The sequence below is a fragment of the Enhydra lutris genome, unplaced genomic scaffold, assembly GCF_002288905.1.
Source record: "Enhydra lutris kenyoni isolate GAN:26980312 unplaced genomic scaffold, ASM228890v2 scaffoldscaffold70, whole genome shotgun sequence".
NCBI lineage: Eukaryota > Metazoa > Chordata > Mammalia > Carnivora > Mustelidae > Enhydra > Enhydra lutris.
The window spans coordinates 3,167,562-3,183,547 of record NW_019154154.1 but is presented as its reverse complement, the minus strand read 5'-3'; the positions used below and the strand labels follow the sequence as shown (position 1 = coordinate 3,183,547).

At 36.0% G+C, this 15,986-nt stretch overlaps 1 protein-coding gene across 2 annotated transcripts in view; it reads right to left on the bottom strand.

Annotated features, from left to right (window-relative positions):
• Positions 1 to 9,558: 9,558 nt before the first annotated feature.
• The window catches only part of LOC111159866 (phospholipase A2 activating protein), a 40,164-nt gene continuing 33,736 nt past the window's right edge, over positions 9,559 to 15,986 (bottom strand). For both annotated transcript variants that reach the window (XM_022522516.1, XM_022522517.1), the window contains 3 exons: positions 13,106 to 13,207; positions 11,567 to 11,731; positions 9,559 to 10,292 (listed from right to left, as the gene is read on the bottom strand). In XM_022522516.1, coding sequence (XP_022378224.1) covers positions 9,727 to 10,292; positions 11,567 to 11,731; positions 13,106 to 13,207 — 833 coding nt within the window. In that variant the 3' untranslated portion in view covers positions 9,559 to 9,726. The remainder of the gene's footprint in view (positions 10,293 to 11,566; positions 11,732 to 13,105; positions 13,208 to 15,986) is intronic.

Sequence of the window (15,986 nt, the reverse complement as noted above, 5' to 3'; positions counted from 1 at the left end):
TTGTTCTAGAATACAAAGGCATTGTTTGACCACTGATGATGAGTACAAAATAGACAAAACCCACGCCTTCATTAGCTTATATTCTAGTAGGGAGAAGCAAACAAACAGACAAAAAAACAACCACAAAAATCCCCACAATAGATAGTGCTTCCATCCTCACTCTGGCATTCAGCGTTCTTCTTACTCTGCTTTATTTTTCTTTAGTGCTGCTCTTAACACCACTACACACGCATCTGTTTGTGTCCTTTCACTTGAATATAAGCACCATGAAAGCAATGACTTTGTGTTATTCACTTCTCTATTCCCACTACCCAAGTGCCCTTAATAAAGTATTTCTCATAGTTGGTTCTTAATAAAAAATTTGTTGCATAAATGAGTGAAACATAGTTTCAGATGGAGAACCAGACTTATGCAGGATTATATGAACTCAGTAAATTATGAGAGTAAAAGCACCCAGTGAAATTAAATGGCCAGAAATTCCTTAATTAAAGGAGGTCAGTAGGAGCTTTTCTGGGAATAGTTCAGTGTTCCTTCATCACATGGCAGAGAGATTTAGCTAGAGGGACTCAGTTGCTGCTGTAACACTGGCAGTCACATGGGCTTTGGAGCTATAGTTGCAAATAGCTTTCTAACAGAAACTAGATAGTTCTGTATGGAGCTCTGCCATGCAAAGAACAGGGACAGGGACTTTGACTCATGGTGTGAACATGTCATAGACATATCACAAGGGTGGTTGGCTTAAAGTCAGAGAGATGCCATTGTCTATTTAGGTTAAACCATGTGAAATTACCTTTTATGGAGGTCAAAACTGATTGAATGTTGACAGTTTCATATGTTCAACATAATATTATAGAGCTGAAGAGACCCAGCATTGAACACTGTTACAGATTTAAAGCTCAGCAAATGAATGCAGGACTGCTTTTCTGTCCTGGAACAAATACATGGGAGGGTGGACGGAGATTGGAATTTACATGCCCTTTTTGTAACTGCTCTTCAGCAACTCAACATTGATCACAAAGATCAGCCTGGGATATGTATGTACTAACGCTAGGGCCAATCAGTACATCTTTGGAATTTATAAAGAGACACTAGGTGAGCAATTCAGCTTTCCACTTAAATGAACCTAAGGAAATTACCTCTAGTTGTCATATTCTCTCTCTTGTGAAGGTCAACAAAAGATACTTACTGAAACAAGACACAAAGTCCTAATACTGTCATTTTCATATCAATGAGCCAACAATTCTCTCCTCTTTCATTAAGTTGATCTGGTTTCTGTCATGTGCAACTAGATTCCTGATGAATATAACATGTAAGACCTTGTAGGATCTGAACAGCCTTTTTCTCTGTAGCCCCATATCTTTCCTAGAAATATGCCTTCTGGGCCTATTCAACAATCCTACCTGCACTCATCTTGTTAAATCTAAAATTCTTTTTAGGGGCGCCTGGGTGGATCAGTGGGTTAAGCCTCTGCCTTCAGCTCAAGTCATGATCCCAGGGTCCTGGGATTGAGCCCCGCATGGGGCTCTATGCTCAGCAGGGAGCCTGCTTCCCCCTTTCTCTCTGTCTGCCTCTCTGCCTACTTGTGATCTCTCTCTCTCTGTCAAATAAATAAATAATAAATCTAAAAACTTTTTTTAAAAGCTTTAAAAAAATAATAAAATTCTATTTAACTATCACTTCTTTTTTTTTTTCCATATAATGTATTTTTTGTTTCAGGGTACAGGCCTGTGATTCATCAATCTTACACAATACACAGTGCTCACCACAACACATACCCTCCCCAGTGTCCTTCACCCAGCCACCACATCCCTCTCACCCTCCTCCCCTCCAGCAACCCTCAGTTTGTTTCCTGAGATTAAAAGTCTCTTTGTCTGTGGTTTCCTCTTATTTCATTTTTTCCTCTCTTCCCCTATGATCCTCTTCCTTGTTTCTCAAATTCCACATATCAGTGAGATCATATAATAGTCTTTCTCTGATTAACTTATTGAGTATATCTCTGATTGTAGCATAAAATACTCGAGTTCTATCCATGCTGTTGCAAATGGCAAGATTTCATTTCTTTTGATGGCTGCATAGTATTCCATTGTATATATATACACCACATCTTCTTCATCTATTCATCTGTTGATGGACAACTTGGCTCTTTCCATAGTTTGGCTGTTGTGGACATTGCTGCTATAAATATTGGGTGCATGTGCCCCTTCAGATCACAATTGTATCTTTGGGATAAATAACCAGTAGTGTAATTGCTGGGTCATAGGGTAGCTCTATTTTCAACTTTTTGAGGAACCTCCATACTTAGGTATCACTTCTTATTTAAGACCTTCCCAAATCAATTCCTTTCTTAAGCTTGTTAAAATGAAATGCTTTTTCCTTTGTAAAACATTGTCTTACCTACAGAGCATCCAGAACTCTTGACTGCAGGTATTTGTTCAGTATCTTCTCCAATACTGTTAGTTCTAATGAACAGAGGCTGTGTGTTATATATCCTTATAGTGTCACCACCTAATTCAGTGCCTGGCACGTGCTAGAGATGCAGTGTTAAATTCTGAACTGAGAAGTTCAGGATTCATACAGAGCTTCTTTTCAAATCACCTCTGGTAAATTGCATTAAGGGCCCCGTTTCTTCACCTTTCCCTATATTCATGCTCTTTGCCATGTAATTTGGCAGTGTCCTTCCACTTGAGGCAAGACACATAATTCTCTGCTTTTGGAGTTGACCATATGACTTAATTTGGCCAACGGGATGTTAGCAGATGTGTAGCAAGAACAGTGTCAAAAACAAAAACAAAAACACGCCCCCCCCAAAAGAAAAACAAAAAACAGGGGCTCCTGGGTGGCTCAGTTGGTTAAGCATCTGCCTTCAGCTCAGGTCATGATCTCAGGGTTCTGGGATCAAGCCCCGCATCAGGCTCCTTGCTTGGTGGAGAGTCTGCTTCTCCCTCTGACCCTCCTCCCTGCTTGTGTTTGCTCTCTCTCTCTCTGTCTCAAATAAATAAATAAAATCTTTAAAAAACAAAAACAGGGCACCTGGCTTGCTCAGTCAGTAGAGCATACAGCTCTTGATCTCAGGGTCATGAGTTCAAGCCCCACTTTGGGCTTGGATCCTACTTAAAAAATAAACAGAACAACAAAAAACAAACTTTTAATTGTGATGGTTCACTCTTATGCTTCCACCATTACCAGGAAAATAATATAATCAGGTTGGCAAACTGGTCCCAGGAGAGAGATGAGAGACAAATAGAGCTCAGCTGCCCGGCTAAAGCAAACAGTCAAGCCTAGCCTAGAGCAGAGTCCTCCTCCAACCTACAAACACGAATGAGCCCAATCAGGATCAGCAACCCCTAAACTTGTAACTTCTTAGGTAAATTAATGGCATTGTTCTTGTTGTTAGTTGTTGAACAGTATTATGGTGGCTATAGTTAACTGTATTTCTTTTTCCTTTTCTGTATTTCTCTGCCAGCCATGAGAAGGGTCTTCAAAACTAGCTTCATGTTGCCCGAGTCACTATTCAGTGTCATGGGCAGTAGTATGGGCAGATATAATTCTTAAATTCCAACAGAAACACTTAATATTTCATAGTGAGGTTCTGTGGCAATATAGAAAGTTTAAATGAAGTGTCAGGATATTTGTGTTCAAAGTTCCAAACAACAAATTTTGCAAAATAGCATCAGGATATTGATGCCCCCACCCATGGGCATTTTTTTCCCCAGTAGCAATAAAATGAAATACCTTTTTTCTCTTCTAACTGTCCTTTGTATAAAGCAGTGACTTTATTGTTAAAGAAGGTGGTAGCCTTGTATTATCTGTGAAAGCAATGCTTGGTAAGTCCTCATTATGTGGCAGACATTTCATGTATTTTATTCTTCCACTTTATAAAATCCTAATGTACCTTTGATTAAACTGACCTGAGATCAAGCATCTTGACTTAATAACAAAACGCCATTGAGATGTATGCCTTTTTAACCTCAAAGCAAGTACTCTTTCACGGGTTCTCTTAACTATTGAAAATTTTAAATGATGTACAAATATGTTAACATTTATTGAATTTTTTAGTTCCTTTGGAGACACAAGAATGAAATTTGTTTGAGAGCTTATTTCAGGCTTCTGTTCTAAGTATGAAGCATACATGCCACTACTAGCCATAGTTGCTGTTATAATGAAGTGAAGTGGCTACCGCAGATTGCTATTTTTCATGTTGATAACCAGCTTTGCCAACATCATTTATTAAATACTATTCTCCATTGTTTGTGACTTGTTACTTGACCTCTTTCAGTTTCTTCAACTTCTAAAATTACTAACAGTACTTACCCCATAGGGATGAGGATAAACCTGAAACTAGTATAAAGTAATTCTTTAATGCATGCCATAATTTACTTAAAGTTTTGTTTTTTGCAATGTTACTTAACTGGTTTGGTTTAAATTCGGTAACAAACAATTGTGTAAGCATTGCTATATCATATGCCTTTACATCTGACTGAAGTATCATTGCCATTTGGATGTTTTACTTTTCTAATTTATTACAGTGTGTTCAGGAGTCCCAAGATTCAAGTTTTAAGTCCCAGAACCTCATATTAGGCCTAGGACCAGTATCAGCCCACCAACTTTACAGAAGGACATTAGTTGGCATTCTCCTCTTTAAAGCTTTCATTACTCACTGTATTCTAAAGACTCTTTTCCTCCATGAGAAGCATCAAAGTGGTTTACTTGTTGCCCTCCAAGTCAAAATCCTCCATATCTGACTTGGATCTTAGTACCCCCAGAAAACAAGCACCCTAAATGCAAACATTAAACAACCAAAACCTGATTATCACTTAGAAAAATAAAATATAGAATGAAAAACTTTTTAAAAAATATTCACCTGTCTCTGAAGATGGTCAGTGGCCAATTACACCGTTCTGTCCTCCTAACCTCCTTTAATTATTGTAAGTGGAACATAAACTCTAAGGAAGCACAAATAAGATGCAATCAAGTAAAAAAAAAAAAAAGTACACACACCTATTAAGTATTCTTGCGACAATATTTTAATCTTAATCTAACCAAATCTTTGGATTTAGCTTTTAGTTTATAGGAAATAGGTATGGCAGGCAGATTCTAAGGCGGCTCCCAGTGATCATTTCCTGATATTCACAGACTGTGTAATCCACTCTCCTTGAGTAACTTGCTTCCAATCAGTAGAATACCTTGATGTTGAGGGGGTGGCATGTTTGTGGCTAGACTATAAAAATTCTGACTTTGGTTCTGCTAGCAGACTCTCCCTTGCTGGCTTTGATGAAACCACTTGCCATGATGAAAAGCTGATAAAACAAAAAATTGAGGGCAGGGGAGCCTGAGTGGCTCAGTTAGTTAAGTGTCTGACTCTTGCTTTAGGCTCCAGTCATGATCCCAGGGTCGTGAGATCAAGCCTCACGTAGGGCTCCACACTGGGCATGGAGCCTGCTTAAGATTTTCTCTTTCCCTCTGCCTGTCCCTCCCCACTCTAAAAAATAAATAATAAAATAATAAATGAGGGAAAACATTTTTCAAATTTAAAAAAAAATAATTTATGTGTTTCAGAGAAATAATACAAGCAGGAGTAGGGGGAGAGGGGCAAAGGGAGAAGCAGGTTCCCCGCTGAGTGGAGAGCCCAATGCAGGGCCTGATCCAAGGACCCTGGGATCATGCCCTGAGCCAAAGGCAGACTGAGCCACGCAGGTGCCCCTGGAAAATATTCTTAAAACAAACCAAACAAAAAAACTGAGGGCAGCCTCCAGCCAATAGCCAACTAGGATTTTAAGTCCTTAATCTAACAACTGGAAAAGAACTGAACACTAACCATGTAAGTGAGCTCGAAAATATATACTTCCCCAGTCAAGCCCTCAAATGAGCCAGCCCTCAGCCCTGGCTGATACCATTCATAGTAGCCTCATGTGAAACAAAGAAACAGAGGATCCTGCTGAGCTGGGGCAGGACTCTTCACTCCCAGACTATTTCGGATAGTATATGTGTGTTGTTCTAAGCCACTTTACTTTTGGGGTAATTTATTAAGCAGCCATAGGTAATTAATACAGAAAAGTTACAGAAATGTTTTACAAATATAAAATTGGGGTACCTTGCATTCTGGAATGCCTAGACACTTCAAAGTCAATGATACTGAAAATAAAAATGGAGAAACTGTTCTAGGTTGAGACCAAAGAGACATATAACCAAACAAATACAATACATAAATCTGATTATTCATATTAGATCCTTTTAAAAAAGTGATAAAAGGTATTATGAAACAATAAGGAAATTTGAGATGGACTAGATATTAGATATTATGAAGTTACTGATTCTCTTAAATACAGTGATAGTTATATGAATGTTCTTTCAAATGTCCTTATTCTTAGAAGATACATATTGAAGTATTTAGCTGATAAGTGTGATATCTGCAATTTCAATAGTAGAGATAAAGCCAATATGGCAGAATGTTAACAACTGTAGAACTTAGTTGGCAAGTCAATGAGCGTTCACTGTACTGTTTGAACTGTTCTGTACGTATGAACATTTTCATTAAAAAACTGAAGAAAACCACACGGAATGATAATGTTAAATGAAAAAAATCTTCAAATTCTATCTTTAATCACAACTACACTGTGTACTATAGACTGAATGTGTCACCCCCCCAATTCAGTACTTTGAAACGTAACCCCCAATGTAATGGGGCCTTTGGGAGATAATTCAGTCATAAGGGTGGAATCCTCTCTGGGGAGACCCCAGAGAGCTTCCTCCTTCTGCCACGTAAGAGCCCTCATCAAACAGTCAATGTGCCAGCACCTTCATTTTGGATTTTCTGGCCTCCAGAATGGTGAGGAATAAATGTTCGTTTTTAAACCATTCAATCTATGGTATTTTCATTGTAGCAGCCCAAATAAACTAACACCTTGTGTATAATTTTCTACAGAAAAATATACTAGAAATTAGATTATAAATTATTTTTTAAAATTACTTCTTAAAAAACAGAATAACATTTCTTAATCTCAAATAATTTATATCTCAAGACCTTTAGGAAGTAGGATACATCACAAATGACCCTCTATACATTTTATCATTTCTTAACAAAATAACCATAGATACACAGTGATAACTGCTAAGGAAGCTATGTCCCAGTCTCATCCCCAGAATTTGTGAAAAATCTGTTTTTAGCTATGCTTCTTCCATCATTTAAAAGGAACATGAGGTAGGTTAAAATATCACTGCATTGCTATTTAGTCATAAACTGCAACTCCCATGGGCTGGCAGTAGCAAAATTAGAGCAGGGGAGTGGGGGGATCACAACAGAAGCATGCTCATTTAAAAAATGTGATGCTGGATGGAGGATAATAGTTCTGAAATCAAAACAATAGTATGTCTTTTGCAGGCAACTGTCTTTCAAATGCAATATGGACATTAACTCCAATACTTTTACCACTGTAGGGGACTTGACAGCATGTATCAAGTCTAAAGAATGTGTATTAATTTGGCCCACCAATTCCATGTGTAAAATGTAGCCTAAGGAACTAGTAAGACACTTAGGATATTTGTTTGAGTCTGCTTGATAGCTGAAAATTTAAAATAATATTGGATAATGGGAAATGGATATATACCTATAATGTACTATATTTATTAAGGTGGAGATATGCATACTGTATGTCAAGTTTAAAAATCAGGTTATTGCACAATGTGTATCACACAGTCTCTCAAGAAAAAAAGCATGTTTACATACCTACTAATATGCCACAAGACATTAAGAATGGTTCTGTCTGGGTGGTGGGATTACAAGCAATTTTTATTTGATGTGTGTTTTATTTGATGAATATATGTTTTTATATTCACAAAAAAATATTAAGAGAATCATGGGGAAAAAAAATGAAAAAGCTTTAAAATATCACAAAACCATCATATAACACTTATTTCTCAAGTGGGATTATCTTTTTTCTTTAGATAAATTGTATTTTATAATTTTTTAATAAACATGAAATACTGATATTATAAAGTTGTTGTAAAGACTTGTACACTATAAGAAGCAAACAGTGTTTACAATTTGCCACACCTTACAATTTAAAGAATGAACTCATGTTCTTAATGTCCTCCCATCATTCAAAGGTTCTACCTAGTATTTCAAAATACGTAGATAAATTGTCTGTACTTAAAACTGCATGCTAGACTGGACATGTTCACAAGAAAGCAGTATATTGCAATGGAACCAGGCTGACCTGGGTTAAACTCTTAAGTTTTCCATTTAATTTTGACTTAACCATCTAAATCCCAATTCAACAAAAAGTAAAGCAAAGGTTCCTAATGGAGCCAGCCAACAGAATTTTTTAAATCTGAGTACACATCACAAAGTTGCAATTTAATACTCAGCAAAATACACATTCCCTCTATTTTACCCATTCTTTTTTGATATTCCAAGTTTTTCCTTGAATCAATACAATGGTCAAAAATCTTTCCTCTCTTATTAGGGAAGAATTGTTCTTTGCAATTTGTCATTAAGCCAGTAAACTGATGGTTTTGTATACCATAAATGTTGAGAATGCTGCCACTATTTTATGCAAAGTCCTCTTTGTGAAAAGATCTTTCCCACTTTAAAAAATTGGAATAGTTATGCTTCTCTTAAGAAACTCAAGTTCTCGTAAACACATTAAATTACATAATTAAAGTGCTAGTTTCTCCTTTGTGTTAATTGCTAGGATGTTCAGAGACAAATTTGTGATGCCTCTCTCTAGTAGTATGGTATGCACTTTTTTTCTCCCATTATGATTCCTCCCATTATATTTACTTCTGAAAACAGAGACACCATCACTCTTCATCTAAGGGGTTTTGGAAATTAAATATCAAAGTGGTTAGCCCCGTGCCCAGACCATGTTAGGAGCTCATAAATACCAGTTTTACATGATAGGATCTGGACTTGCCAGTAACATTGTTATTGCTTGCACGGTTGCTTGATAAAATTCAACACATTCCAAATTCCCTTTGAGACCAATGGAAATGACCAAAAATAAACTAGTATCAAAACTAGAATGAATAATGAAGTTACCTCAAATAGGGAGGGGTGAAAGAAACTGGATCATAAACTTGGAGTTAATTTGGGATCTCATCTTTCTGAATTGATATACAACCTAATACAGCTTAGTCAGTTGCTTTTCCTTCATCTACAAATGAACCATCAAACAAATATAATTTCTATTTACAAGTAACTTAAATGAAGAAATTATTTTATATCTTTTCAATATATGGAATAATTTATGACAAAACTTAATTTTTGAAAATTCCAAAGTACTTATCAAAATAAGGCCTTGAAATATATCGATGCTGTTAAAAGAATCAGCAATAAAAATGAGTACAGCAGTAGTTAAATAAAAGTCAACCACGGACAAGTAACATTTTGGGGTATGTAAGTAGTAAAAGCAGATTATATAAATAAAAGTTCTTATGTGGCAAAGGTATGGCCATTATGCCACTGTAGCAGTTGTGTTCTTGCTGATTTTAGCTCATTCTTAATTTGTTTCTAAACTCCTGAAAACTTACCCACATCACACAGGAAAATCTCACAGGTCATCAGTGCAAAAATTTATTTCTTCTTTGTCTCCTCTTACCCCCACTTTACAAGATCTGAAATTTTACTTAATCCACAGCCTTTTTTTTTTTTTTTACCATCTGTAATCAGTCATGTAAACTGTGAGAAAAAACACTAATCAATTTAAAATCTCAGCCACATCTCCATTGTTACAGTAAATTTAGGATAAGTCTACAGCATTCACTTACTTTAGCTGGTTCTGATACTGAGGCATATTTTTTTATTTGAGAATCAACACCTAAAGACTTGGCTAACTGTACAGCATTTAAATCATCACTGATAAGTGTCCCAAGAGCCACAAGGAGTCTAAAAGTGGCTTCTAGGTCTTGTACAACTTCCAAGACTGTACTAATTACTGACAAGCATTGAGCTTTCCCTTCAATGTTATGGTCTTTATGAAAACAAACAGAATAGTTCAGGGTCAATGTAGCCAGAGCAATGTGAATGTTCTTATTGCTCCCTGATTTCAGTTCTATTGCATGAGACATTAGTGATTCCCTTTGGGACATCATGAGCTTTTGTCCTGCCTGGCCAACAAAACAGTTGCAAAAAGTCCTCAGAGCAAGCAGCTGGTTTGCTGGCTTTCCTTTAGGGTTCAGAAGACTGATAAGATGACTGCTGAACTGAGCCCCTTCCTTCTCATTGCAGAAGTTCTCATTCACACTGGGATGTTTAATTGATAACCGAAGAATGTCAAGTGCAGGAAAGACAATATCTATTAAAAAGAAAAATTCATTAATGTTTATAAAAACCCAGAAAATTCCTATGACTGTTACTCAGTTTTAAGAATCTTATTTCATTAACACACGACCATTTCAGAAAGTGTTAAAAACCATGTGCCTGCTTTACAAAATACATGTATTCCTAAACTTTTGTTAATTAATTGTTCTTATTTATAGAGACTGGATTTATTGCTACAAGATCATATATGCTTTAAAGATAATTTAATTTAAATGGGTTATTATCTAGCCTGATACATACTGAGTTTCACTAAATCCTTGTGGAATGAATGGGATGGGGACTTTGCTTTTAAAAAGACCAAAGAGTTGAAGAGGGGAAGCTTTTTTTTTTTTTTTGAAGAGAGAAAGAAAGTGCACACATGACTGGAAGTGAGTTGGGAGGTGCAGGGAAGGAGAAGGAAAAATCTTAAGCAGGCTCTACACTTACTGTACAGTCCAATTAGGGGCTAGTGCAGAACCCAGATCGGGGCTAGATCTCACAATCCCGAGATCATGACCTGAGCTGAAATTAAGAGTCAGATACTTACCCGACTGAGCCACCCAGGTGTCCCTAGAGGGGAAGTATTTTTTAATAGAATTCCAGTGGACAAATGCTAATAGGATGTTTACAGGTTGGTGGAAGGCTTTATATTCCAAGGATTGCGCAGACACCATCTGAATGAACGCACTCTATAATCTTAGCATACTAAAATTAAGGAATCCAGAAATTATGTGCCCTGTGATATAAAGGTAGTATGCAGCATCATTTATAAAGGATATTCACCTAAAAAAAAAAATATTGAACCAGAATCTACTTATGTCTAGCAGGAACTATAGAGACAGTGGAACACATTTAGTGATCTGCCAAATTCACAATATGGGATATTAAGCAGGACATATGATTTTTCTTCTCTAATCAATAGCATGAAAAAGTAATAATAAGGGAGAGGACACTTTTGGAATTTAAAAAGAATTAAGTGAGTTAAAAAAATAATTATAGCAGACATTCATAACCTGGGTTAATAGGTTACAAAACGTTCCTGGGTGGTTTGCAAGGGATCCAGAAAAGCTCTGAAATGGATGAAATGGTACATGGATGGGGTTCGTTACGTTCCATTCAGATTCTCATAAGGCATGAGACCAAATCGAGACTATGAATTACAACTACCCAGGGTTACTTTTACTCAATCTGGAAACACCAGTAATACTGATAGAAATGAAAAGATACACTTACTGCTTTTTAATTACACTTTAAAGACTGTTTCCATACCTTCAGGCCAGTTAATAGCTTTCCACAAAATCTGAAGTTGCTGGGCTGTGGGTTTTTCTGAAGAACTATTACATATGAGAGACAGTATCTTTTCAAGAAGTATCAAGTCATCCTCAGTTAACTTTTTCTCTTCAGGTGCAGTTCCATTAAGTTCCTTCAGTTTACCTAGAACCCAAACCCAAACTTTTAAAATTCTCTAACTATAATTAACCAAATGTAATATAAAAATGTCAAAATTTTCAGTAAGAGTATTCCACCATATACCAAGGGGAAGGTAAGACTTTTCAGGGCAATTATCAAATACCATAAAATAAGGATAAGGCCTATGAGTGTTATTCGTTGAGCACAGTAAAGAAAAGAAAGGTTACTGTGATGATTTTTATTTTACCTTTATTTTCTAGGATCTTATGAAACTCTGCTTTAAGTAAGTTTTAAAGTAGATCGAACTTGTAATTTTTTGGTTTTCAAAGCAACATCATGTCATTATACCCAAGTCTAAAGTCAAGTCAATCCTCTATTTTCTCAAAGAAAAAATTTATAATGGCTTTTAGCCAACTTATGTCAACGTCTATGATTGTTAATGAATTAACTGAAGAGTTAAATGTCTATTTATAATATTTAATTTATTCACTTAGTTCCATATGTGCTTTTGACATCACATTACTTTAAAAACATATTTGATGGAAATACCGTCTTTTGTTACCATATCCACATTTCATGAAACAATTTTTTAAAGGATTTATTTCTTTATTTTAGAGTGAGTGTAAGAGACCAGGGGCGGGGGAGAGAGAGAACCTCAAGCAAACTCCTTGCTGAGTGTGGAGCCCGACATGAGGCTCAATCTCCTAGTCCCGAGATGACGGCCTAAGCCAAAATCAAGTCAGAAGCTTAATGGACTGAGCCACCCAGGCACCCCTTATGAATGATTTTTATAAAGACAGTATAAAGGTTCATTCTGACCAAAAACCCCCTATTTTATATTGAGAGGTATATGTTATCTTATCTCAATTCTCATGAAGTAGTAGTGGCAAACAGAGCTAGTATTCTCAGTCCAGAAAGCACCTGCCATTTTGTTTTGAGAGAAACAAGTTAACAGAAAAAGCATTTAAAGTCAACTGAGCAGTTTCATTTTAATGGACAATTTGAACAGCCTTTTATTATTATTTCTAAGGGCAACTAATTTTTTTAAGAGAAAATTCTTATTGTTCAAACGCTTTACTCATTTGTCTTCATTATTTTTTTTTTCCTGAAAACATTAAGATTTCAGGGAATGGGATTTATATTTTTCCCTTTCAGTTTTTTTTCATTAAAATCATCATAAAGCATTTACCTTATATTTGTATAAGGCTTCTTGCAAGTATTAAGGGTCCATTATCAGACTGTGTATTTGCAGTCGACGCAGTTTTGTAATCCCACAACAGAAGTCTCTATCATGTAAGCACCCAGTTCCTAGCTCATGTGAGGAGGAGAAACAGTCTTGAGTGCACTGCAAAGAGTCTATGGATATGTGAGAAAACTATTTAATTAAAATGCACTTACCTAATATTTGTGTAGGGTTTGCCTGGTCAAAAGTGAGAGCCTCTTTTTTAGGGAAATAAATATTCACTGTTCTAGATGCAGCTGACCGGTAGGCACTATTCCCTATTTACAGAACAGAAGATGATTAAAATCATAAGGACTAGACAAAACTGAGATTCTTCTAATTGTAAGACTTTGTTTTCACAATTATTGAGATATGTAACTACTCTGTGCATGCAATAAAACAACCTCACAGAAAAAAGAAAATCATAAGATTTTATAAATGGATTATATTTGTTGATGTAATAAACTTTAGTTTCTGGACTGGGAGCTTAAATGTAAAACAAAAGCCTTTCCATTTCATATTCTCTACATCCCTCATACTTCTAAGATTCAATCTAAATAAGTTTTAAAAGATCAAAGAATACACAATTATGAAACCTTCCATTCCCATCTTAAGTAAGGCATATTGATCTCTTTCTTCTCATGTCTTTTACTGCTTATTCCAAATGATATAGTAGGTATTGTCATTTTCTCCATCATTTATTTATTTTTATAAGTTTTTATTCAAATTCCAGTTAAATTCCACATAAAGTGTAATATTATTGGTTTCAGGTGTACAATACAGTGATCCATCACTTCCATACACCACCTGGTGCTCATCATGAGTACATTCCTTAATCCCCATCACCTGTTTATCCCATACCCACACCCACCTCCCCTCTGGTAACCATCAGTTTGTTCTCTAAGGTTAAGAGTCTGTTTCTTGGTTTGACTCTCTTTTTCCCCTTTGCTCATTTGTGGAATTTTTTAAATTCCACATTATGAGTGAAATCCTATGGAACATGTGGTATATATATACACAAAGGAATATTAGTCAGCCATAAATAAAAGAATGAAATCTTGCCATTTCCAATGGCATGGATGGAGCTAGAGAACATATCATGCTATGTGAAGTCAGTCAGTTACAGAAATACTAAGACCCTATGATCATTTCAATAAATCTCCCCAAGATGTAGGTTCCTAAAGGGAAAGTGTCCTAGTCTTTTATGCATTTTTACTTCCTAAGTTCCTATTATAGTGACCAAAATGCAGTGTCTGACAAACAACTGGCAAAGGATGAAAATTTAGTGTAATACATAGTGACTAAAGTCAATTAAAGCACAATTTAAATCTAATTTTTATTTTATCTGCATTCCAAATCTTACTTTAGTCCCAATGCAAAAATTAAGATATTTTGCAAAAATATGTATAAAACATTTAAATTTTCTGAATATATCAGAAACAGGAATAAGATAGGTAAAGATTAAGTTATGAGATAAATACACAAAATTAATTTTAATTGCTTAAAAAGCATAAAATATTTATTGGTGTGATCAAAGACGAGCTAAAAGACATTGCCTGAAGTCCTAGTCATTAGAGTCTCATTGTGGTAAGGAGAATGCAAATCAAATACCATCCAAACAATGAGATAAAACAAGAAGGAAAAGTACAGAGTGCAATGAGAGCTTATGATAGCATACGTGATCCAGCAGAGGGCATATATGAATGCCCAGGAAATATCATTTAATAAATACTATATTCCAAAATTAAATTAAAAAAAAGAAAACAGAGGAAAAAGCCAAACAATAATTTGTGGTCTAAATAACAAAGCAAAGGGCTCAAGTATTCTAAAACAGCACAGCATCTACCAAACTCCTGAGAAAATAGCATGGGATACTCAAGAACCTGACACAGGCCAGTATGCCTGGGTAGAAAAAAGGCAGAGAGGAAGCCAAGAAAAAATATTCAATGGGAAACCATTAAAGGGTTTTAATCAATGAGAGTATAAACGAAGTTTGACTGTAAAATGATCACTGGCTGCAGTACGGCTCATGTAGAGAGTAATGTGGAGGATATTACTTCATCTGTCTAAGTAAGAGATGACAATAAGGTGGACAAACGTATATAAAGTCCAGCATATGTACCCAACTGTTAAAAACTCTAACTTCTGAAAAATGGCAGCAAGCACGGTTAACTTCAGACTCTTTTCTAATACAACAGCTACAGCTAACAATTACTAAGCATTTATTCTGCATAAAGTGCTTTATATACATTTTGTAATTTTAGAGAACTCTTAACAACTCCATGAGGTAGATATTACTTCAACTTTACAAATGGGAAAAACAGAGGCACAGGAACAGAATAACTGGCTCAAGGCAAAATAGGTAAAAATTAGTGGAACAGAGATTTGAATCTAAGCATTCTCACTCGAGAGTCCTCAATCTTAATCATTATGTTATACTTCAATACCACCACTCAGGTTAGTTTGGCAATGAAAAAAGAGCTTACAAAAATCATCACATACCAAGTTGGTTCTTAGAGGGCTGGTTTGCAAGTATATATTTTATTATGGTCAAGAACATATATGTTCCACATATATTAGTCTCTTGTAGAAAATAACAAGTAGGGAAAACACAAGACAGGATAGGTGTCAAACTTTCAAGAAGTGAACCACAAATTTAGTCCTGCATTTTATTAACAGTCAAAAAGAGGGAAGCATGTCTGCCAATATTCAACTACGATGAACAAGTAAGATGTGTCAGACTCTAGGCAAGATACTAAGAATAAAAAAGAAAAGTTAACTGGTCAGGAGAAGATCAGATAGCACAGGACTAAATCACAACAGCAAATTTTTTCTGGGTCCTCTTAAACAGAACATGGAGCACAGTAAATAACATTCTCTTTCTTTTAAATATTTTACTTATTGGGGCGCCTGGGTGGCTCAGTGGGTTAAAGCCTCTGCCTTCGGCTCAGGTCTTGATCCCAGGGTCCTGGGATCGAGCCCCACATCGGGTTCTCTGCTCTGCAGGGAGCCTGCTTCCTCCTCTCTCTCTCTCTGCCTGCCTCTCTGCCTACTTGT